The 26530-nt window shown below is 40.6% G+C and overlaps 1 protein-coding gene across 1 annotated transcript in view; it reads left to right on the top strand.

Annotated features, from left to right (window-relative positions):
• The window catches only part of GDA (guanine deaminase), a 108399-nt gene that overhangs the window by 65809 nt on the left and 16060 nt on the right, over positions 1–26530 (top strand). Inside the window, exons 5-12 of the mRNA XM_073543734.1 lie at positions 1612–1717; positions 7495–7522; positions 16500–16607; positions 20281–20388; positions 23400–23497; positions 24646–24713; positions 24942–25181; positions 25268–25386. Coding sequence (XP_073399835.1) covers positions 1612–1717; positions 7495–7522; positions 16500–16607; positions 20281–20388; positions 23400–23497; positions 24646–24713; positions 24942–25181; positions 25268–25386 — 875 coding nt within the window. The remainder of the gene's footprint in view (positions 1–1611; positions 1718–7494; positions 7523–16499; positions 16608–20280; positions 20389–23399; positions 23498–24645; positions 24714–24941; positions 25182–25267; positions 25387–26530) is intronic.

A 26530-nucleotide genomic window follows, 5' to 3' on the forward strand; every position in this document is an offset into this window, starting at 1 on the left:
GCGAGATCGCTAGCGATATCGCTAAAGCGTCACCGATTTTGTGATGCAACAGCGATATCACTAGCGATCTCGCTACATGTGACACTTACCTCCGACCCGGCACCCCGCTGGATATCGCTGATCGCGTGAGAACGGGATGGTCCAATTCTCATTGTCGGCTTCCTGCTGGCGCCAATGAGCGACTCCATGGACGCAGGCGATAGACGTCACCCTCGCTGCGTGTAACAGGTAAGTGACGACTGCCGACCGCTGCTGCATCGCTGGTGAGATCTGCCTGTTTGGCTGCTCACTGGCGAACATTTAGCGATGCACCAGTGATCCTGACCGGGTCGTATCGTTGTCGGGATCGCTGATGCATCGCTAATTGTAATGGGACCTTAACTCTCCCATCTTCTATGTTCTTCAGCGAGTAGTATACTACACTCTGATTTAGGTCACTATCTCTAATGATTAATGGTGTCCCCTGACCTTCTACCCTTAGGCCATGAAGGCCTGAAATGGTCACTGCTTTCCCTGCCCTCCTCTTTTATAGTGCCTAATTGTCTGCACTATACCATGTGATGTAATAGCTGCAATCCATTATGAGGAAGCCCATCAGTCACATCTGACATTGTATGAGCATGTTTTCTGACTGAAGAAATCTGAAAATTTCATGACATTCGATAGAAGATTGGTTTGTAGTGGATTTATTCCATAATCTGTAACTGTAGGTCACTTAAAGGGAACCTGTCACCCCCTCAGGGCATTTTTAAGTAAAAGAGCCACCTTCAGCAGCACTAAAGCTGCACTCTGTGAAGGTGACTCTGTTTCTGATCCCCAGGAATGCCAAAATATTAACTTTTATAAATATGTCCTCATACCTGTAATACATCCCATAGGTATGGTGCGTCCCCCTGTAGCAGCCACCTCCCCGCCGTCAATCATGTCCACTCTGCGCTGCCTCCTCCTGCCTTGCTGTCTCCATTACATGGCACAGGGCAGGCGCCTGCCGGCAACAGTTCTCGGGCATGCGCAGTGCACGCTGCCCGGGAACTGACATCAGGCTATTGCGCCTGCGTGTTTCGCAGGTGCCAGATCCCACCCGCAGTGTGTTATGATGTATTGACACTGCAGGGCAGGGAATCTGGAGCCTGCAAAACGCGCAGGCGCGATAGCCTGATGTCAGTTCCCGGGTATGCGCAGTGCTGCTGAAGGTGGCTCTTTTACTTAAAAACACCCTGGGGGGGTGACAGGTTCCCTTTAAGATTTAGGTAATGGTTTGTTTTAATCAAAGGTACAGGCATTTACTATTTGATATTTACCAGCCAATAAATGATTCCTATTATAATCATTATTAACTAGCTGGTGATCAGTGATTAAAATCCTAGTAAATCACAGTTATTGAAATATTCAGGAAAAAAACTAAGGTGGTCACTAGTCCAAGGGGAGTCTAGTAGTCCTTGGAAGATCACAGTGGCATTTTGCAATACCTGACCCCATCATCATGCAAAGAGCTTTGTGAGTATGGAGAGGTCTTTCTATTAGCCACATTTATCTCAATAAGTACACAACTTGTTTTCAAGATACAATCTCTGTATTTATAGCTGACAATTATTGTCTCTGTTTCCATAGGTCGGTATGGTCAAAGAGCATTTATTGGAAAAGTTTGCATGGATCGTAATGATACATATGAAAAGTATTGTGAAACTAGTGAAGACTCCATTAGGGAAACAGAAAGGTACTATATCAATACTTCTTTTCAAAGTGCTTACATTAATACCCCAAGATTTAGGGGAGGTGCTTTCCAAAAAAAAGTGCTTCAATATCTAAAATTAAGACAACTAAAGCTAATCATATAACATGTTATTTTAACCCCTTAAGCCCCAAGGGTGGTTTGCATGTTCATGACTGGGCCAATTTTTACAATTCTGACCACTGTCCCTTTATGAGGTTATAACTCTGAAACGCTTTCATGGATCCCGGTGATTCTGACATTGTTTTCTCGTGACATATTGTACTTCATGTTAGTGGTAAAATTTCAATCATATAGCTTGAGTTTATTTGTGAAAAAAACGGAAATTTGGCGAATATTTTGAAAATTTTGCAATTTTCCAAATTTGAATTTTTATGCCCTTAAATCACAGAGATACGGCACACAAAAAACTTAATAAATAACATTTCCCACATGTTTACTTTACATCAGCACAATTTTGGAACCAAAATTTTTTTTTTGTTAGGAAGTTATAAGGGTTAAAAATTGACCAGCGATTTCTCAACTTTGCAACACCATTTTATTTTTACGGACCACATCACATTTGAAGCCACTTTGAGGGGTCTATATGATAGAAAATACCCAAAAGTGACACCATTCTAAAAACTGCATCCCTTAAGGTGCTCAAAACCACATTCAAGAAGTTTATTAACCCTTTAGGTGCGTCACAGGAATTTTTTGAATATTTAAAAAAAATGAACGTTGATGTACCAAAACAGTAGAAACCCCCCACAAATGACCGGGCGTGAAAATAAAAATATCGCATTTTTTCAACAAACATCATCTTTTAGTCCCCATTTTTTTTATTTTCCCAGGGGTAACAGGAGAAATTTGACCCCAAAAGTTGTTGTCCAATTTGTCCTGAGTACGCTGACACCCCATATGTGGGAGAAAACTACTGTATGGGCACACGTCGGGGCTCGGAAGGGAAGTAGTGACGTTTTGGAATGCAGACTTTGATGGAATGGTCTGCAGGTGTCATGTTGCCTTAGGAGAGCCCCTAATGTGCCTAAACAGTGGAAACCCCCCACAATTGACTCCATTTTGGAAACTAGACCCCCTAAGGAACTTATCTAGATGTGTGGTGAGCACTTTGAACCCCCAAGGGCTTCACAGAAGTTTATAATGCCCAGGCATGAAAATAAAAAAATTGCATTTTTTCCACAAACATGATCAACTAGTCTCCAATTTTTTTATTTTCCCAAGGGTAACAGGAGAAATTGGACCCCAAAAGTTGCTGTCCAATTTGTCCTGAGTACCCTGATACCTGATATGTGGGAGAAAACTACTGTATGGGCACACGTCGGGGCTCGGAAGGGAAGTAGTGACGTTTTGGAATGCAGACTTTGATGGATTGGTCTGCGGGTGTCATGTGCGTTTGGAGAGCCCCTGATGTACCTAAACTATTGAAACTCCCCACAAGTGACCCCATTTTGGAAACTAGACCCCCCACGGAACTTAATTTTTTATTTTCCTAAGGGTAGCAGGAGAAATTGGACCCCAAAAGTTGTTTTGCAATTTGTCCTGAGTATGCTGATACCCTATATGTGGGGGTAAAACACTGTTTGGGTGCATGGCAGAGCTTGGAAGGGAAGGAGCACCATTTGACTTTTTCAACGCAGAATTGGCTGGAATTGAGATCAGATGCCTTGTTGCATTTGGAGAGCCCCTGATGTGCCCAAACAGTGGAAACCCCCAATTATAACTCCAACCCTAACCCCAACACACCCCTAACCCTAATCTCAGCCCTAACCCTAGTTCTAACCCTAGCCCTGGCCCTAACCCTAATGGGAAAATGGAAATAAATACATTTTTTTTATTTTATTATTTTTCCCTAACTAAGGGGGTGATAACAGGGGGTTTGATTTACTATTTAATGCGGTTTTTATGTTTGGCAGCTGTCACATGCTAAAAGACGCTTTTTATTGTAAAAATAATTTTTGCATCACCATATATTGAGAGCTATAATTTTTCCGTATTTTGACCCACCAAGTCATGTGAGGTCTTATTCTTTGCGGGACGAGTTGATGTTTTTATTGGTACCATTTTCGGGCACATGACATTTTTTAGTCGCTTTTTATTCCGATTTTTGGGACGCAGAATGAACAAAAACCAGCGTTTCATGAATTTCTTTTGGGGGGGTGCGTTTACACCGTTCCGCATGCGGTAAATTTGATAATGCGGTTTTATTCTTCGGGTCAGTACGGTTACAGTGATACCTCATTTAGGTCTATTTTTATGTTTTGGCGGTTTTATGCAATGAAAACTATTTTATATAAAAAATAATTATTTTTGCATCGCTTTGTTCTGCGAGCTATAACTTTTTTATTTTTTTGCGGATGATGCTGTATGGTGGCTCGTTTTTTGCGGGACAAGCTGTCGTTTTCAGCGGTACCATGGATATTTATATGCGTCTTTTTCATCACGCGTTATTGCACTTTTTGTTCAGTGGTATGATAATAAATCATTATTTTTTGCTTCGTTTTTTATTTTTATTTTTTAAGGGGTTCACTAAAGGGGTTAACTAATGGGACAGTTTTATAGGGCGGGTCGTTACGTACGTGGCAATACCAAATATGTGTACTTTTATTTTTTTTTTTAACTTTATTTTCAAAAAATGAATTTATTGGGGAATATATATTTTTTTACTAATTTATTTGGCGATTTTTAAAAAAATTATTTTTACACTTTTTTTTTTTTTACTTTATTACATTGTCCCAGTTGGGACATCACTGTCCTGTGACAGATCGCTGATCTGTCACATCACAGATCACTGTGACAGATCAGCAATCTGTCACAGGCATAGATGCAGACTTTCTCATGCCTGCGCTTTGCAGGCACTGAGGAAGCCAGCTCCCTACAGGCCTCTGAAGGTCCCCGTCGCCATCTTAGATCTGGGGGCCTGAAAGGAAAGAGCCCCCCGCAGCAGCGCTGCACATTACGTTGCTGTGGGGGGCTCAGGGAAGCACGGAGGGAGCCCCCTCCCTGCCGATGCTTCCCTTTAACCCCCGGTACACCGCGATCGTGTTTTATCTCGGTGTACAAGGGGTTAACGTGTCGGGGCGGTCCGTGACCGCCCCTGACACATTGTGCCGGGTGTCAGCTGTGATAATCAGCTGACACCCGGCCGCGATCAGCGGCGCTCACCACGTGTGCGCCGCTGATCGCTATGACGTACTATCCCGTCCCTGGGAATTAAGTCCCAGGGTAAATGGACGGGATAGTACGTCATATGGCAGAAAGGGGTTAAAGAGAGCCTGTCAACCAGTGAAAGTGACAGGTTTTTGGACTTATTCTACTACCACTGCTCAACTGTATTTAATTTTTTTCCTTTTTTAAATTCATCATATGGTTACAAAGATGTGGGCTAGAAATTGGAGAATTTAGTTGAATTGAATTTTAATCATATTTTACAAATATCCATAGTATTTAGAATAGAGATTTTCTTTTTTAAATTCACTGTCAGGGTTAGGGTTTGGGCTATGGTTAGGGTTGGGGTTAGCACTAGGGTTAGGGTTGGGGCTAGGGTTAGAGCTAGGGTTAGGCTTGGGCTAAGGTTATGGTTGGGGCTAGGGTTGGGGTTAGAGCTAGGGTTGGGGTTGGGCTAGGGTTAGAGCTAGGGTTAGGGTTGGGCTAGGGTTAGGGTTATGCTGGGGTTAGGGTTGTGTTTGGGGTTAGGGTTGTGGTGTTGGGGTTAAGGTGGTGTTGGGGTTAGGGTTGTCGTTAGGGTTATGGATGAGGTTGGGATTAGGGTTAGGGGTGTGTTTAGGGTTAGAGTTGGGGATAGGGTTGTATTCGGGTTGGAGTTAGAATTGGGGGGTTTCCACTGTTTACGTACATCAGGGGGTCTCCAAGCGCCATTGATTCCAGCCAAATTTGCATTTAAAAATGGTGCTCCCTCACTTCTGAGCCCTGCCATGCGCCCAAACAGTGGCTTTCCACTACATATGGGGGAATCGGTGTACTACGGAGAAATTGCACAACAAATTTTGTGGTCAATTTTCTCTTGATACCCTTGTGAAAATACAAAAGTTTGGTTCCAAAGTAATTTTTGTGTGAAAAAGTAAAATGTTCATTTTTCCTTCCACATTGCTTTAGTTTTCGTGAAGCAGCTGAAGGGTTAATAAACTTCTTGAGTGTGGTTTTGAGCACCTTGAGGGGTGCAGTTTTTAGAATGGTGTCACTTTTAGGTATTTTCTTTTATATTGACCCCCCAAACTCACTTCAAATGTGAGGTGGACCCTAAAAGAATGGTTTTGAATTTTTGTTGGAAAAATTAGAAATCGCTGGTCAACTTTTAACCCTTATAACATCCTAACAAAAATAATTATGTTTCCAAAATTGTGCTGATGTAAAGTAGACATGTGTGAAATGTTATTTATTACCATATATACTTGAGTATAAGCCGACCCGAGTATAAGGCAACCCCCGTAATTTTGCCACAAAAAACTGACAAAACTTATTGACTCGAGTATAAGCCTAGGGTGGAAAATGCAGCAGCTACTGGTAAATTTCAAAAATAAAAATATATACCAATAAAAGTAAAATTATTTGAGACATCAGTAGGTTAAATGTTTTTGAATATACATATTGAATCAGGAACCCCATATAATGCTCCATACAGTTCATGATGGGCCCCATAAGATGCTATGCTCCATACAAAATACACCCCATATAATGCTGCACAAAGGTTAATAATGGCCCCATAAGATGCTCCATAGAATATGCCCCATATGCTGCTCTATAAAGGTTATGGCTCCATAAGCTGCTCCATAGATTATGCCCCATATGGTGCTCCATAGATTATGCCCCATATGCTGCTCCATAGATTATGCCCCATATGCTGTCACATATGATGCTCCATCGATTATGCCCCATATGCTGTCCCATAAAGGTTATGGCCCCATATGCTGCTGCGAATTAAAAAAAATGACATACACACCTCTCAATGCTGGGGCCCAGGTGCCAGTGTCCTGAGCATGCGGGGACACCAGCGCGCTATGGGGGACAAGTGCTGGTGCCACCGCTGGCTCAGGGCCCCGGCACCTGAGATATTCACCTGTCCCCGTTCCACCACCACTCGCCACTCTGACTTCCGGGTCCCCCTGTCAGTGACTTTTCAGGCAGAGGGCATGGCACGCACTAACTACGTCATCATTCCCTCTGACCTGAATGTCACAGACAGAGGATGCAGAGAACAGAGCGGTGCGCAGCGGTGGAACAGGGACAGGTGAATATAGCATATACTTACCCCCTCCTGGCGTGGTCTCTGCAGCCCCTGCTTCTCCCATGGTCTCTGGCAGCTCTTCCTTCCTTCAGCAGTCACGTGGTACTGCTCATTAAAGTCATGAATATGCGCATACGCATAACTTTAATGAGCAGTACCACGTGACCGCTGAACACAGGCGCAGGAGTCCTTGGGACAAGCAGGGGGGCTGCAGAGACGCACCAGGAGGGGGTAAGTTTAATCTGACACCCCCGCTCCCCCTCCCCCGCCAACCCCCTCACGTATATGACTCGAGTATAAGCTGAGAGGGAGACTTTCAGCCCCAAAAAATAGGCTGAAAATCTCGGCTTATACTCGAGTATATACGGTAACTATTTTGTGTGATATGACTTTCTGATTTAAGGGGACAAAAACTGAAAGTTTGAAAATTGCAACATTTTCAACATTTTTGCCAAATTTCATTTTTTTCATAAATAAACACAAGAAAATTTCAGGTCTGTATGTTATGTTTTCACAGGTTTATTGAGGTTCTAAAAGAGAAAAACGTGAGTATGCAACCTGAACCATAATTACTAGAAGTTATTATTTTTTACTTGACATAATCAAGAATTTCCTAGTAAAATTATTTTCCCTAAAATCTGCTTTTAAAGATCTGCAGCAATTCGCATAATGGAGGCAGTAGCCGGGAAGAAATTCTCAAATTCTCAATAGTTGCCACTTTCCAACAGCATCAGCAGAACACAGGGAGGCAATCTATCAACGCTTTTGTGCTGGTAGTGAATCCTACTTGAATTTCGCAAAACTGCAGAATTTTTTAAATTCGCTTCTGCATTGGACACAGCAAGATGGAAGCCAGTGGCAATCATTTTTCTTAACCTTAATGGGCCATCAAAAAGTTAAAAATAGAAGAAAACCTGTTATTGTCATCTTACTGTTCACCTCGTCTGCCACTCCTCCGGTCTTCGCTGCATCTTCTGATCCCTTGTGTCCTTGTGTGTACCACATTGAGCATGGAGAAAAGAAAGAAGACCAAAGAACTGTCTGAGGACTTGAGAAACCAAATTGTGAGGAAGCATGAGCAATATCAAGGCTACAAGTCCATCTCTAAAGACCTGAATGTTCCTGTGTCTACTGTGCGCAGTGTCATCAAGAAGTTTAAAGCCCATGGCACTGTGGCTAACCTCCCTAGATGTGGACGGAAAAGAAAAATTGACAAGAGATTTCAACGCAAGATTGTGCGGATGTTGGATAAAGAACCTCGACTAACATCCAAACAAGTTCAAGCTGCCCTGCAGTCCGATGGTACAACAGTGTCAACCCGTACTATCCGTCGGCGTCTGAGTAAAAAGGGACTGTATGGTGGGAGACCCAGGAAGATCCCACTTCTTACCCCGAGACATAAAAAAGCCAGGCTGGAGTTTGCCAAAACTTACCTGAAAAAGCCTAAAACGTTTTGGAAGAATGTTCTCTGGTCAGATGAGACAAAAGTAGAGCTTTTTTGGGCAAAGGCATCAACATAGAGTTTACAGGAGAAAAAAAGAGGCATTCAAAGAAAAGAACACGGTCCCTACAGTCAAACATTGGCGGAGGTTCCCTGATGTTTTGGGGTTGCTTTGCTGCCTCTGGCACTGGACTGCTTGACCGTGTGCATGGCATTATGAAGTCTGAAGACTACCAACAAATTTTGCAGCATAATGTAGGGCCCAGTGTGAGAAAGCTGGGTCTCCCTCAGAGGTCATGGGTCTTCCAGCAGGACAATGACCCAAAACACACTTCCAATAGCACTAGAAAATGGTTTGAGAGAAAGCACTGGAGACTTCTAAGGTGGCCAGCAATGAGTCCAGACCTGAATCCCATAGAACACCTGTGGAGAGATCTAAAAATGGCAGTTTGGAGAAGGCACCCTTCAAATATCAGGAACCTGGAGCAGTTTGCCAAAGAAGAATGGTCTAAAATTCCAGCAGAGCATTGTAAGAAATGGTTACCGGAAGCGGTTGGTCGCAGTTATTTTGGCTAAAGGTTGTGCAACCAAGTATTAGGCTGAGGGTGCCAATACTTTTGTCTGGCCCATTTTTGTCGTTTTGTGTGAAATGATCAATGTTTTGCTTTTTGCTTCATTCTCTTTTGTGTTTTTTCATTTAAGACAAATTAAATGAAGATAATAATATGAAAGAATTTGTGTTTGCAATCATTTTCAGGAAGAAACTGAGCATTATCTGACAGAATTGCAGGGCTGTCAATACTTTTGGCCACAACTGTACAACTTGTCCCCCAAAAAGCAAGATTTGTAGGAGAGTGAACTGGCACTGCAGAAATAATGAAAATTTCTGTGCCATATACTAATAGGTTAATTTATGGAGAAGAAGAGATTGCTCTTGGCACCAAAAACCCAGAAGCAAAAATAAAGCAGTACTTGTAACATAACCAAAAATAGTGTAATAAAATTATTGATATGTACAAAGAGCAACACATAATTATAAAAACATGTAAAAACAAAAAGTAGGGGAAATAGTTTTTGTAAAGGATCACAGCACTCCAAAACAGAATAGAGAGGGAGACAAATGCAATCTCTCTATTAACCCAATTTGAAGATAAAAGATAATATATATAGTAGGGTTGCTAAAGGCAAAGCCACATAATGTATAATCTATGCATACAATGGAAAAATTGACAATACAAAAGAATGAGCAGTACCAAAGTAATCATATATACTGCTCAAAATAATAAAGTGAACACTATTCCAGTTGCAACAGGCTGTTTGTGTTCCCTTTATTTCCTTGAGCAGTATATTATGTCATACCATCAGCTATCATCTTGTCAGACTGGCAACAAACAAACTCGAGTACAGCACATTCCACTAAGTCACGTGAGTGGTGATATTTTACATCAATGTGCTTAGTCCTTGCACTAATCTTCTCACTTCTGTCAAGTTTAATGCATCCTTGGTTGTCCTCATACTGTAGATAACTTTTGGTTGAGCTAATGGCTTGCCGAAATCTTCCAAAAATTGATTCAACCAAAATTACTTCTTGACTTGCATATGCAGCAGACATATATTCTGCTTCTGTAGAAGGTAATGCGACTGACACTTGTTTTCTGCTGGACCAAGAAATAGAATTTTCTCCTAACTTGAACAAGTAACCACTTGTTGATTTCTGATTATTTGAATCTCCAGCCCAATCTGCATCTACATAACCTCTGAGAGTGAGATCTCCTGATGCAGATATCTTAAGATTTAGCCTTTGAGTTTCTTTAAGATATTGAAGAATTCTCTTAATTGCATTCCAGTCTCTTTGGCATGGCTTGCTTACACGTCAGCAGAGAATTCCATCTGTGGCTGTAATATCCGAATGACTTGGTGTTGCTATGCACAGAAGCGCTCGCACAGCTTGTCTGTAAATCTCATTGTTGGATAGCAGATCTTCTTCTCCTTCCAACTTTAAGTAGGATGGATCCATTGGTGTTCACGCACCTTTGGCTTCTGACATTCCAAACTGGTTTAGGATTGCAGAAATTTTAGAACTTTGGTTTAGAAGAAAACTCCTATCTTCCTCTGTCTGGATTTGGATTCCCAAATAATATGTAACATTTCCAAGGTCCTTAGTCTTAAAGTTCTGGTTGAGAATTTCACCTACGCTTACAATTTCTTTTTCACCTTGAAGACACATGATTGCATTGTCTACATATAGGAGAACATACATTCACTCTTTCGCTACATTTTCGTATACAAACATGGATCAGCTTGAGATCTTTTAAATCCTTCATCCATCAAAACTTTGTTCATTTTTGAGTTCTTGCCGACTGCTTAAGTCCATAGAGAGATTTTTGCATTTTACAAACAAGGTGCTCTTCACCATTTTTAATATAACCCTCGGATTGGTTCATGTAAAACTCTTCCTCAATGTCACCATATAGGAAGGTTGTTTTGATGTCAAAATGTCTCACTGTCATCTGCTGAACTGCAGCTATGGACATTAAAGTTCTGAATGTGGTTTGCTTCGCAAATGGAGAAAATGTAGCATCATAATCTTCACCGTACTTTTGTGAGTACCCTTTTGCGACCAATCTTGACTTAAATCGGTGAACTTTACCTTCTGAGTCATATTTGTTTTTGAAGACCCATTTACATCCAGTAAGCTCCCAAGTCTGGAGTTGGTGAGGGGACTCCATCTCCTCATTAGCAGTATTTATCCACTTGCTTCTCGTGGACAGGCAGTTTTTGCATCTCTTGCCATGACTGTGGCTCTGGTTTAGGAAGAGTCCTGACCATATAAGAAAGATCTCCTGACTGGAGGTTGACTTGGTCTTCTGTGTCTTCCTTGGTGGCTTCAGAGCTTATCCACACCAGTGTTTTCCTTTTCAACATCTGGATTTGGTGATTGAGATTCTTGTTCTTGCTTCTTAGGTTGAATAACCGGTGTAACTTCATGGAATTTGAGTGATACAGAGTTTTATCAATCACTACATCTCTGCTGATTGTTACTGTGTTGGTCTCTGGGTGCAGGATTCTGTATCCCTTTTGAGTTTTGCTATAATCCACCAGGAGTCCTTGCTTTGCATGTGATTCCCACTTGGAACGTTTGTCTTTGGGAACATACACAAATGTTTTGCTTCCAAATATCCTGAGATCCTTCAGGTTGGGCTTCTCACAGTTCCATAGCTCATATGGAGTTTTATTTGTGGCTTTACCTGGCACTCTGTTTTGAAGAAAGCAAGCTGTCATGATGGCTTCTCCCCAATACAATGTAGGTAGATTTGCATCAAACAACATATGTCTACCACTTTCATAAAGATTATGGTTCTTTCTGCCTGCAGTGCCATTTTGTTCTGGGTTTTATGGAATGGTAGTCTGGAACACGATTCCATCCTTTTTCAAAATGGTTTGCACCTTACCACTATATATACTGTATATATACTGTATATTCGGTTCCATTCTCTGCACACAGGGCTTTTGGCATTCTTCCAAATTTGTTAAACACTAGAGCAAGATACTCTTCAAGTTTCTGTGGAACTTCATCCTTACTGTGAAGCAGGTAAGCGACTGCATATCTGGAATACAAAAAACTCAAGGTTAAACCACACCTCATATCCATCATAGTCTTTAAGACAAGTATTAAGACGCACATCAAAACTAGGGAGTCCGTCCTGGAAGAAGTTCCATAACAATGAGCAAAAAAGACAGCGCCTCAAACGGTGGTGAAGAAAAAATCTCACATTTATCTCACATTTATTCTGCCTCCTGTGGCCACTGATTATCATCTACACTGAGGGAGACAGTGCTTTGTGTTTTCTGATCCTTCTCTAGCCAATCATCTAGTAATGGATGAGTCACTTGTTCCTGAGTATATTTCCACGTGCCTTCTCTTATGAGCAGCGTCTACACTTTGAATATCCTGGATTGGTAATCTAGCAACTGAACACGCATAGACAGGAATGGAGCTGTTGCACCAAACATATTCCAAAAACAAAAAAAACACTTTTATAGGCATGGAAGCTTTAACCCTTTAATGACATATGATATAACACTTTTATAGACGTGGAAGCTTTAACCCTTTAATGACATATGATATACAGTTATTTCATATGATTTTGATGCATTCTCCGAAGCTGAGCCTGCATCTATCCCTGCAGATAATGGCTGTGTTATTTGACCATCATCTACCTCTAACTGCCGCTAGTGGAGCAAAGCTTGTCCCATGGTTGTTAACCTTTGAAATGCCACTTTCAGTCTGTGACAGTCGTATTTACAGCACACATCCCAGGGATGGTGTTTTAAGCACCCATCAGAGCCCTCGCAATGTGAATGTGGGGTACCGATGGGTTGCTGTGACAGCCTGGAGTCTGCTAAAGACCCTAACTTCATGTACCTGTTCATGAAAGAAGAGTGCCTGACTCCACCATGCCCCTTCATCAAGACCGGTAGGAACAATGTTGGTCTTGATAAATTGGGCCCTTTGTCTTTCTCCTCCTACGTGGCAGTAGCTGTGGGTGAGGCACTTATCTTCTCCCATCACGCCCCGGTGTGTTACATAAAAGCATGGGTCATGGCTGGGTGTTTGTGCAGTGAGGGCCTTCCACCCATGCAGGCCACCTACAGTGGGGAAAAAAAGTATTTAGTCAGTCAGCAATAGTGCAAGTTCCACCACTTAAAAAGATGAGAGGCGTCTGTAATTTACATCATAGGTAGACCTCAACTATGGGAGACAAACTGAGAAAAAAAAATCCAGAAAATCACATTGTCTGTTTTTTTTTTCATTTTATTTGCATATTATGGTGGAAAATAAGTATTTGGTCAGAAACAAAATTTCATCTCAATACTTTGTGATATATCCTTTGTTGGCAATGACAGAGGTCAAACGTTTTCTGTAAGTCTTCACAAGGTTGCCACACACTGTTGTTGGTATGTTGGCCCATTCCTCCATGCAGATCTCCTCTAGAGCAGTGATGTTTTTGGCTTTTCGCTTGGCAACACGGACTTTCAACTCCCTCCAAAGGTTTTCTATAGGGTTGAGATCTGGAGACTGGCTAGGCCACTCCAGGACCTTGAAATGCTTCTTATGAAGCCACTCCTTCGTTGCCCTGGCGGTGTGCTTTGGATCATTGTCATGTTGAAAGACCCAGCCACGTTTCATCTTCAATGCCCTTGCTGATGGAAGGAGGTTTGCACTCAAAATCTCCCGATACATGGCCCCATTCATTCTTTCATGTACCCGGATCAGTCGTCCTGGCCCCTTTGCAGAGAAACAGCCCCAAAGCATGATGTTTCCACCACCATGCTTTACAGTAGGTATGGTGTTTGATGGATGCAACTCAGTATTATTTTTCCTCCAAGCACGACAAGTTGTGTTTCTACCAAACAGTTCCAGTTTGGTTTCATCAGACCATAGGACATTCTCCCAAAACTCCTCTGGATCATCCAAATGCTCTCTAGCAAACTTCAGACGGGCCCGGACATGTACAGGCTTAAGCAGTGGGACACGTCTGGCACTGCAGGATCTGAGTCCATGGTGGCGTAGTGTGTTACTTATGGTAGGCCTTGTTACATTGGTCCCAGCTCTCTGCAGTTCATTCACTAGGTCCCCCCGCGTGGTTCTGGGATTTTTGCTCACCGTTCTTGTGATCATTCTGACCCCACGGGGTGGGATTTTGCGTGGAGCACCAGATCGAGGGAGATTATCAGTGGTCTTGTATGTCTTCCATTTTCTAATTATTGCTCCCACAGTTGATTTCTTCACTCCAAGCTGGTTGGCTATTGCAGATTCAGTCTTCCCAGCCTGGTGCAGGGCTACAATTTTGTTTCTGGTGTCCTTTGACAGCTCTTTGGTCTTCACCATAGTGGAGTTTGGAGTCAGACTGTTTGAGGGTGTGCACAGGTGTCTTTTTATACTGATAACAAGTTTAAACAGGTGCCATTACTACAGGTAATGAGTGGAGGAAAGAGGAGACTCTTAAAGAAGAAGTTACAGGTCTGTGAGAGCCAGAAATCTTGATTGCTTTTTTCTGACCAAATACTTATTTTCCACCATAATATGCAAATAAAATGAAAAAAAAACAGACAATGTGATTTTCTGGATTTTTTTTTCTCAGTTTGTCTCCCATAGTTGAGGTCTACCTATGATGTAAATTACAGACGCCTCTCATCTTTTTAAGTGGTGGAACTTGCACTATTGCTGACTGACTAAATACTTTTTTTCCCCACTGTATATCGAAGGATGTTGGCCTGAAAGGAAGTAAGAAAGTAAGGAAGTAGAAAGTCTTATGGATGTTTCCTTCACAGTGTAAAACATTTTCATACACATAGTCTCCTTCCACTGTAATCTACTCCAGGGCTGGGGAAGCACACTTTTTTGCCGTGCTTCGTCGTAGCCTAGCTTGTCGCTACAGTACTGAGGAAAAAATTTCTCTACCTGCTCAATGGTTCCGGGTCCTATATCTTCCACTACAAGGGCTCTGAATCTACCGCTCGAGACCCCCACTAGTCCCATGAACTCAGTCCTGTTTAGGTCCATTACCGTTGACGTTTAGTAAACTCAGATTTCTCGTGACATGTCGTCTTATCCAATGACCACTTTAAGGTGAAAGGCCACTAAAGGTACTGTCACACTTAGCGATGCACCAGCGATCCCGACCAGCGATATGACGCGGTCAGGATCGCTGGTGCATCGCTAAGTGGTCACTAGTGAGCTGTCACAGAGGCAGATCTCACCAGCGACATAGCAGCGGTCGAGGGTCGCTACTTACCTGTCAGACGAGGTGATCCTGACGTCCTTCCGCCCGCGTCCATGCGTCGCTTGTCGGTGCCACAGCATGCCCAACAGGAAGCTGATGACGAGAAACAGTCCAGGACGTTCTCGCGCGATAAGCGATCATCAGCGGGGGAGCCGGTCGGAGGTACTGTAAGTATCAGACATAGCGATATCGCTAGCAATATCGCTGCTACGTCACAAAAACCAGTGACCTTATAGCGATATTGCTAACGATATCGCTTAGTGTGACAGGCCCTTTAGTCTTATCTTCGGCCAGTTCCAGATTGCACTTGTCTTTTAGTCTCCTTTTCTTAGTAGTTCACACTAATTGCAACACTGCTCACAGACACGTCTTGCTTCAACTTGAACTTGCCCCTATCTTACTACCTAAGAGGAACCAGTCATTCTCCCTAACACAAAGCCCATCTCACTGTCTGGGCTAGTCCCAAACATTAAATATCTCCTTACCCAAATGTTGCTGCCTAAATGCAGTCACTAACGTATTCTATCTGTCTATGTCCTAAGTCCTAACCTATGTCTAACCCTATGCTATCCTATACTGTACACTAACAACACTATACATTACTGTATCACAATACATTAGCAAACATGACATGGCTTAATATCCAGTATATACAAAAGACGCATGACATAATACACAGTACAACGCGATTGGTCTTCAGGGAATGTAACAGTCCAGTTCACACCTCGTACATGCTCATAGATAATTAGCATCACACTTTCCACTTGATGTACAGTATATCTTTTTATCATGGACAATAGAAAAAAAATGGAGTCTGACTCAACAGGACTGGATTTTTCTTTTCTTTTTCTTTTTCAAGAGAAAATATAGTGCATACAAAAGAAAATTTTCATGGTCGACATGGCCTAGTCGACGCGTTTCAACTGCACTAAGCAGTCATGAGTAAGACTGCTTAGTGCAGTTGAAACACATCAACTGGGTCATGTTGGCCATGAAAATTTTCTTTTGTATGCACTATATTTTCTTTTGAAAAATTGAAAGAAAAGGAAAATCCAGTCCTGTTGAGCCGGACTCCAATTTTTTCTATTGTCTTTGATGGGAGGCCAGGGCGAGGCCGGTGTCTGAGCCCCAGGTGGATCAGCATCTGGCAACTGGGTGAGCTGGAATCAAATTTTTGTTATATCTTTTTATCATATCAAGTTTAAAGTTTATGGTAGATTTGTTACAAGTTGCGAAATAAAAGTACTACTACATGTGATAACTTTAATATTGTACCCTTTGTACCTTCCTTAGTATGAGAGAGTAAAGCCCGTTATAACGCCTCGATTTGCAATATCCTGCAGTGAAATGTTGCTGAATGAGCTGGGCGAATTTGCTGTTAAACATGACCTTCATATACAGGTATGAGTATATAAACTATGTGACATAAGAAATGTATTGCTGTCAGTCTAGAGATTTGAATGTAATGTGGTTAAATGACTGTCTGATTCTGCAAATCAACATTAGTTATTTTGTTGAGTGGTCTTGAGAATAAATCGTTCAAGATCTCCATCCATCTTAGCTGAAGCTACAAAGAGCGTGAATACAAAACATGCCCCTCTTTCTGGAGGAGCTGCAAATCTTTGCATTACATGGAAAGTATTCATTTTTTGTATACCATGTAATATTACACTTCACCTGTGGTGGCACTGCATCCTAATTGAACACTTACTGCCCGATTCCCCTGCAGCTGTGCACATTATCATTAACCCCTAAGAGATCAGTTGATTTTATATTTATTGATTCATTTTCCTTCTTTTTTGCAAAAGACTTAATTTTATATATTTCCATCTATATACCCATATGAGATAATTGTTTTTTACAGGATAAGTTGTAATTTTCAATGACATACCGTAATTCATTTTACCATATCATGTACTGAAAATGGGAAGACAATTCCAAATGGGGTGAAATTGTGAAAAAAATGCAATTCCATTATTTTTTTTCATGTTTTGTGTTTACTGAGTGCAGTAAAATAGCCTGGGAATATGATTATTCAGGTATAATTTTGGCAATACCAAACTTGTATAGTTTTTTTGTATTTTGGTAATAGAATTTTTTTTACATTTGTGAAGAAAAAATATTGTTTGCCGCCATTTTCTGAGATATGTAACTTTATTTTCCCATCAATAGAGCTGTGTGTGGGCCTTGTTTTTTGCTAGCTGATCTACCGTTTTCATTGACACCATTTTGGGGCATATGCAGTATATTAATGTCTCATTATTGGATGTTTATTATCTTTTAAATAATTTTATATTTTAATAGACTGGACTTTTATGGATGCAGTGATACCATGTCATGGGGTTACAGCAACAGAGTGGAGCCAGAGGACCGCGTCTGGTTGCTCCTACTCTGCTGCTGAGAAGAAGCACTTCTCTGGCTTATTAAAAGTGTTTATTTATTCTAGCAGAACAGGGGTTAATTGGCCAGGCTGGAAATCCCTGTGCTCAGCTTTGCTCGGTTAGCCACTCCTTTTCTCTATGTAATCTGGGCTCTATTACTAACCCTCATCAGAGTTAGCTTTTGCTGCATGGCTAAAGGAGGGAGAGAAGTTGGTATGAGAAGGAGAGTTGGAGGAGTTATAAGCGACTGTTGTTTGGTTTGTACGCTTGGTAATTCCTTATCCTTTCCTATGTTTGGTTTCTTCCCCTTCCTACACACCTTGGTGGATCCCTCTGTTATATGTGAGTGTATAGTTGAAGTGTGTGGAGTTTTCAGTTTCCCCTTGTCTTTGTCCCCCAGTTTGTTGGGTTGGTATACTGCCATGCACAGTAGTACCCCCTCTTCCCTGGGTGAGCGAGGAGAACAGACGAAGAGCTAATTTAGATGATAGGGCAAGGGCAGAGGCCCCGGCGTCTTCGCCATCTGAAGTATCCTGGGGAACAGGGCGACCCCTAGTGTTAGGGCCAGAAAAGGAGCCCCTGATCCCAGGTCACTCGACAGTTGTGTCGTGACATACCAATTGTTTTTATTGTTATTGTTTTTCTATTTCTTTATTTTAAAACTGAGAAAGGTGTTTATTTAAATTTTTATATAAATATATTTATCTATATAAATATTCATTTATTTTTATTCTTATTTTTTTGTCTCCCTAGGGAGCTTTAACCTGCGATCTATGCATACTATATACTGCTGCAATACTACAGCAATAACTACAGGGTGGGCCATTTATATTGATACACCTAAATAAAATGGGAATGGTTGGTTAAATCAACTTCCTGTTTGTGGCACATTAGTATATGGGAGGGGGGAAACTTTTCAAGGTGGGTGGTGACCATGGTGGCCATTTTGAAGTTGGCCATTTTGAATCCAACTTTATTTTTTCCAATGGGAAGAGGGTCATGTGACACATCAAACTTATTGAGAATTCCACAAGAAAAACAATGGTGTGCTTTGTTTTAATGTAACTTTATTCTTTCATGAGTTATTTACAAGTTTATGACCACTTATAAAATGTGTCCAATGTGCTGTTCATTGTGTTGGATTGTCAATGCAACCCTCTTCTCCCACTCTTGATACACTGATGGCAACACTGCAGAAGAAATGCTAGTCTAAGGGGGTCAGATTTCTTGTAGGAAGGCTCGGACCTGACATTCATAATGTGGTGGTGCACCATCTTGCTGGAAAAACTTCAGTGCATAAAGAGGGCAACATATCATCATGTAGCAATTTCAGATATCCAGTGGCATTGAGGTTTCCACTGATGAAGAATGGCCCCATTATCTTTGTACCCCATATACCACACCATACCATCAATTATGGGTGTCAGGTCCGAGCATTCCTACATGAACAGTTTCCTGGAAAGAGGATTGGTCATCGTGGGCCAATTGAATGGCCACCAAGGTCTCCCGATCTGACCACCTTAGACTTTTATCTTTGGGGTCATCTCAAGGCAATTGTCTATGCTGTGAAGATGTGAGATGTGCAGCATCTAAAATAACGGCTACTGGAAGCCTGTGCTAGCATTTCTTCTGCGCTGTTGGTATCAGTGTGTCAAGAGTGGGAGAAGAGGGTTGCATTGACAATCCAATACAATGGGCAGCACTTTGAACACATGTTATAAGTGGTCATAAACTTGTAAATAACTCAGTAATTACGCCCAGTAATATGAGAAAAAAATTACACTCATCTACCCCTTGTTCCTCGTCAACTGAAGCCTTTATCTCCACTGTCAGTTTGTCTCACATTGAGTCTTCGCACTGCCCAATGTCCCCTGTGTTGTGCCTCCTCCAGCATGTCGCAGGGTCTCTACACCACCATAGCTCTAACAAGTATCAGTAAGCTCCTTCAAACAATATGACAATCAATGCGATCCACGGCCAGACCGACCCATCTGACATTTCCCAGATTTGCCTGATGGCCAGACCGACCCTGGCCGTGAAGTACACTTACGACAGGTTGCACCAAGGGGTTAAGGAAAACCCCATTTAATCTGTGGAGATAAAGCAATGTCATATGGATTCAATCTTCTGTTGAATTGCATTCATTTCAGACATAAAACTTCTTGTACTAACCAAGACGTCATAGAAACCCTGGGAAACAACCTTGTAAATTGCATTTTGAAATCTTAATCATAAATGTACATGTCTTTCTTGAAAATTAAGTGACAAGTTATTATGACGTTAGGTCCCTGGAGTTCTCTATTTCAGACCTATGGGCCACATGGTCCTTCAATACAACACAGTATTTTCCTGTAGAAGCATTGCTACTTCTATATCACAGAATCAGATGAAACAATTTTACAGGTTCCAGTTTATGTTAAAAAATTCTGTGTACCACAGTTTTTACATTTTCCACACTAGGTTCCTTTAATCTTTATATCTTGGCGGGATGCATTAATTTTTGCTAGGTCAAAGGAACAATCACAACGAAATCGGAGTGATTGGAAGATCTATATGATTCCAGCACGGAAAGCTGCAAAACTCTTGTTTTTAGTGTTAAACATACTTTAATAATTGTATTTACTTTTTTAATAATTTAATTTCACTTATTTAATTATTTAGTGTAGCTTCTAAGGTTCTACATCTTCTTTTAGAGTCACATCAGTGAGTCACCTGCAGAAATCAAAGAGGTTCTAAGAATATTTCCTGGTTACAAAAATTATACTGAAGTTTATAATAAAAATAAACTTCTAACAAACAAGGTGAGCTGAACTTTCTTTATACAGTTTCTTACTAAAGCTTCAATCTGCTAAATACATTTAACACCTACCTACAGTTTAGCCGATAAATGTATGATCGCTGGGGATTTGGACACTAACATCCCTCCAGAATTCTGGTAACTAGCTATGCCAAAGTCACATGCGTTACCACCATTCCTTTCACTTCTATGGGAGTGATGGCCATGCATGTACACTTCTGCTCCTGTAGACCCAAGGCCGAGGCTTTATATTTTCGTGCCCACTCTCCTTCAAGAATGGGTGTGATGGAAAGGTAGCCCTAATATCCTCAGTTCTCCTCTCCACAAAAACACTCACCAGAGAATTATGGCTCATTTATACATGTCAGTAATCACAGAACTCTCCTTTATGGCAGCATTCCCAGAAGTGGATCCTATTCAGTAAGTAGGCCATGGATGATTATGGGACAACCACTTTTTTTCCAAAGAGCAGTAGAATATTTGATGTATGCAGACCAGTGAATTAAACATAATCGTTTCATAGGTTTTTTCATAATTTTTACATTTGAAGGTAGACTTAAGTCCATCATGTTCAACCTATAGCCTAGCATAAATCAAAAGAAGGGGAGGGAAGCTATATGCCATAAAAAACAAACTTTTATTGAAAGATATTAAGAACAATTAAAAGTTGGTATAAAGTAGGGACAACATATGCAAAAAAAAAGTGACTCATCAATAGGTGATGCACCAAGAGGCAAGAAAATGCCAAATTCACACTTTTAAAGGTCAAAAAAATGAAAAAGGAGACTCAAATAAGCTTCCTGTATTATATGTAATCGACCAAAAAGGAATACACACTATAATAGATAGATATGCATGGCAACTGAAAAAGAAATGTCCAAATTTACTGGCAAACATGATAGTAATCAATAAATGAGACAAAATGTATATAGATATATATGAGAAAATTGGTACTAGCAAAGTGCATGATATCAGTAGTGGAAGTATTTATGCGCTCATAAAGAGTGAAAAGTCAACAATATTAATGCCCGAAAAGCCAGTTATGGAGAGGACCTGTGAAAAAAGTATGTGGACACATTAAATTTAATGATGGTGGCACCCCGACACGTGTTTGGTGTTTAGGTTTATCCAGGGGAGAGTGTATCAGACTGACCATGTGGAAGATTTTTATACCGTGTTTCTATTATTGGTGGCAGTGGCTGGTTAGCGGCGCTTCCGCCGGCGAAACTGGGTGAAGTCACCAAGGGTCGGCGTCATGTGATGCCAGACCACATCCCCACTCGGCACAGCAGAGCGGGGAGTGGAGTGGGCATCAGCTGAGACGCATTTCCCAGGCAACGCTGAAGCAGGAAGCCGACAGGAGCACACACCGGTGGGAGGATTCACAGGCAGGGAGTGCAGAAAAGTTGTTGAGGGGATCTAGTGAAGTGTAAAAGGGAAGGGCCTAAAATGGATTAAAGAGTAAGTGGGAAAGTGTGTGGGGACCTGAGGAAGTACTGTATGAACATAAGAAATAAGGTGAATGAGTGAATAAATGAAAAGGGACTAAGAGGTGTGTAAAAAAAAAAAAGAAAAGAAATGGAAATGAATGGTGAAGTGAGAGAAATGTCACTGGAGACAAGTTATATATAATATTATGTTGTGGTGTAAGCAAAAAATGCTCAGTAAGAGTGAGAAGAGTAAAAATAGGTACTTACAGTAAAAGATGGTTGTATAACAATTGTAGTGAAGCTCCATCTAAAGGTGACAAGAGGCCATGAAAGTGCTATGGGCACTATGAAACGTATATATAAAGTGCGAGTAAAAGAGAAATGTGCTGTGCGTAGCAAAAAAATATATATGTTAATAAGGATATCATTACAATAATGATAATACACAATAGTAAACAAATTATTGCAACTTAAGGTAGACTTAAGTCCATCAAGGTTCAACCTATAACCTAGCATGTTGATCCAGAGGAAGGTAAAAATGCCAAGGGGCATACAGTAATAGCTCCATGTTAGGGGAAAAAATCCTTTCCGACTCCATACCTCAATCAGACTAGCTCTTTGGATCAATGTCTCATGACAGAATCTAGTGCCCATTACCTGTAATATTATAGTCAATAAAAAAGGCATCTAGGCCTTTCTTGAATTTTGATAGTGAATCAACCACTGCAACATCATGTTGCGGAGAGTTCCAAGTATCACTCTTACAGTATAGAATAATAACACACTAATTCTCAACTTTCATTCAGCACGAATAAGTAGTCACTGATGGTATAAAACAGCTAGAATAATAAGAAGAATAAGATCAACTAATCACAAAAATATATTTACTGAAAAAAGACACCCTGCATTTTGTGTAGAAGCAAAACTGTAATAAGTTCGCTTACCAAAGCATCTCATGTTGTGGTAGAATGGGCGGTGTGCAAGACCACCAACATTGTGCTCTTATTTTCATAAAGGTTTAAATACATAGACCCCCATATAGTATTAGGTTCTTCATGAGTAGCTTGATTAGAAATTTACATTTCTCATGTGCCCGCTAAATATATACAACGGGGTACAAAATTGAAGCTCGTGGTTCCTTTGCCTATAGTTTACACCAGGTTTTAGTGTAAACAGCACCATAAATATGAGCAAATATGCTGCACGACAAATTAACGTTAAAATTAATATGTTTTTTAAATCACTTTTAATCATTTTCAAAAATAAAGTGATAAGAAAAATTGGCATTTCCCCTCTAAGGTGTGATAGTTGGAAATCACATTATTGAGGAAATAAAATGGGATTCAATTGTATGTGACGTAGATTTGATTTTCTGCCCGTTTATAGGTCAAAAGTTCTTCGTAAATGTGACCAATTGTATTTTTCCTTGTATACAATAGACTAATTTCTTCAATGGCATGAGGAAGATAAGGTGTGCAATATTTGATTTTTCAATCTTTTGGACAAAGCCTTTGTGTATTACTGAAGTAAGGTGAAAATATTAGTGCTTCATTATTTCATTTATTTTTCTGATTTGTCTTTTCAGACAGTAATGGCTCACGGCTGCTACCTGACCACTGAGGAGCTAAATGTATTTAGAGAATGTGGTGCTGCAATATCACATTGCCCTAATTCCAATATTTCGTAAGTTAATAGAAATGACATGCAACATAACAAGCTATAAAGTTTACTATGTATATTGAGGGGAAGTTCACACAGTCAAGATCTATTCTTTGGAGGGACTGTCAAGAATTTTCAGGCTGTAAAAATGGCAACAGTAACAATAATAAGGCGAGTTTCCCACATCTTACTTTCACTGTCCAAGGACAAACCACAAGGACAAGGACAGACCTGAACTCAAAAGCCTCATGTGTGCTTGGGTCAGGAGTCCTGAGGACAATCCAGACATCATGATAATTCTCAGATTTAAAGCCGCTTATGTAAAACCTAACTAATCATGAGAAATTAATGTAATAATTTAATCTTGAAAAGGACTAACTTGTATTATGACTTAAAAGGTAGGAAATAATTGTAAGATCATAAGTCATAGTAGCCAATTCATCAAAGCTGGCACACAACTTTTGAAGACGTAACATTTTTGTGCAGTGTGAAATTGTTCTGAAATTCTGCGACTTTTGGCATTTTCATGCCAGTTTGAATCAGCTCCTGTGAAATTGGTGGAGCCAGGAGGGAGTCAGGGCAAGATGGGGTGCAGCCACTCCAGCCCTTCCAGTTCATCAAAAGTGCAGGGTTGATTTTGCATGGCAGAAATGCTGTTCCAGTCCGTTACAGCTGTGCAAGTCCCTCACAAGATTAGCCGAATTCATTGTATTCATTAACGTGGAATGCGCTTCTCAATGAATTCGTCTCCTCTCCTTGTACTCGTAGCGTGAGCATCTTGATGAATCAGCCTCATAGATTTTACACTTTTTTTTATAAAAAAAAATGGAAGATCATAAACATTATACTATAATTAGCAAATGGCTAACACCAAAAACTTTGAAAGCCAAATGATTCTAACTTGTAAATTGTCATGAAATTATATGGCAGCTCTAGGCAGTATCGTATCTATGATGTATGTATTTACATGTGCTGACCATCGCTTTGTGTTTTATTCTATAAAGTAAAGTTTATCTAATAAAAGTTTAGATATGAAGTTCAGCAAAAAATGTCCTACCAACAAAGGCTTAAAAGTATAGAAAGATAAAAAGTTCTTAAAGGTTATCCCAACTCAAGAACTCGACAACCACTTTAATGAAATATATTTCATGCATCCATTCTGTTACTTTCAGATTGTGCAGTGGTCACCTTGATGTTCGAAATGCTCTAAATCACAGAGTTAAAATAGGGCTTGGGACTGGTAAGGTATTTATTACATATCCTTGTGGTGGTTGGCTGTTTGGGGTTAGTGGTGTGAATTGAAAAACAATTGTTCAAGGCATGTCATTTGTGTCCAGCTAGTTATGGTTTCTGAATATGACTTCTCCTATGGTCATATGTCGCTGATGTATAACTTTTTAGTTTTTAGAAATAATTGATGAAAGAAACTTAAAAATACTTAAAAATGTAAATATAACATTTCTATTAGATATCGCTGGGGGCTATTCCATATCATTACTTGACGCTATCCGGAAAGCAATAGAAACCTCAAAAATTCTTTTCATGGAAAGATCAAAAGATGGACAGGACAATGATGAAAAAGAAAATGAAAAGCAGCTGAATGAAATAAATAGAGATGCACAAAATGGCCCAAGGTCAACTGAATTTAATGCTAAAGTGTTAAGTTACAAGGAGGCATTCCGGCTAGCAACTTTGGGTGGTAGTGAAGGTAAGTTCACCAATTAAGAAAAACAAAATGACAGCCAATTTCATTACATAAGTAAAATCTGTTTATCTATGCCTTTTTTTTTACAGCTTTAAGCATTGACCACATAACCGGAAACTTTAAAGTGGGCAAGGAATTTGATGCACTGCTAATAGACCCTGAAGCCAAAGACAGCCCTTTTGAGGTCTTTTCTCAAATGTCTAGAGAGGTAGTATTGATATATATTTTAGTCACTAGAGATGAGCGAATAAGCCAATATTTTGTTCAAACTACAATTGTCGTATTTGCAATATTTGCAGAACATTGCCAAATGCCATTGGCGTCAATGGGAGTACAGATAAGCAAATATGTTCAGAAACGATCGCCAAACATAAATTCAGCACAGATATGGTACAAATGTGACACGGATATGGTAAATTCAGATTCGGTGATCCTTTTCCAAACATATTCACTCATCTCTGCTAGTCACTACTCAGTGTGACTCTAGTGACTACTCACTGTGAGGCAGGAAAGTCAAGAAGTCTGGGGTCAGTACCAAGAGGGCTCGTAATAGACAAAGGGGTAAGACAAAATTGTGGTCAGGTAACAGTCCGAGGTCAGAGTATCAGGAAAGTAGCGAATCAAGACAAAGGGGTAAATCAAACGGATGGTCAAATGTAAACACAAGGTCAGCACATCAGCAACGGAGATCAAAATGAAACTCAGGGCACAGAGCAAACACACCACTAGAGCAAAGCTACAATTGGCACTGGTCTGACAATTGTCAGAGTGCTATATAGCCCAAAAAGGATGACAACTGGAGGACATCCCACAGACCCAGCCAGATAGGACGGCTTATCTGTCATTCACAATACTCACACCTCTGCCTCAGATTGTCACTCACAATTCTGATAGCTCAGCAAGCCCTCAATGCCATAGTGCGGTAGATCTGTTATTCAAGTGGCAGAATCATGATAATTTTACAGTAAATTTGAGTTTAAAGCCGGTTATACATGTTAGATTAGTTTGTATAACAGACTCTTCTCCTGACCCCCTCCTCATACACATTATCATTTTTTGCTGGAAATGTATGTTCTGTCAATAGCTAGAGAGAACTAATCTGCTGCCACACAACTTACATTTAGAGAAAATCAACATACCTGACCTTTCCCCATACATGTTATATGGTCGGATGGCCCCTCCAACACTTTCAGGTACAGCCATTATTCATATAACATGTCTGGTTCTATTTTAGGTTATGGAATGTTCTTTACTCAAATCCAATGATTCTTTTAAAATCAGCTCAGATTGTGACTTCCTCATACTTCTCTGGATTTTAACTAAATTTCTGCAGTGCCTCTTTCTTAGATAAT

Source organism: Dendrobates tinctorius, unplaced genomic scaffold (assembly GCF_039654945.1).
Source record: "Dendrobates tinctorius isolate UK_male_01 unplaced genomic scaffold, ASM3965494v1 ptg000134l, whole genome shotgun sequence".
NCBI lineage: Eukaryota > Metazoa > Chordata > Amphibia > Anura > Dendrobatidae > Dendrobates > Dendrobates tinctorius.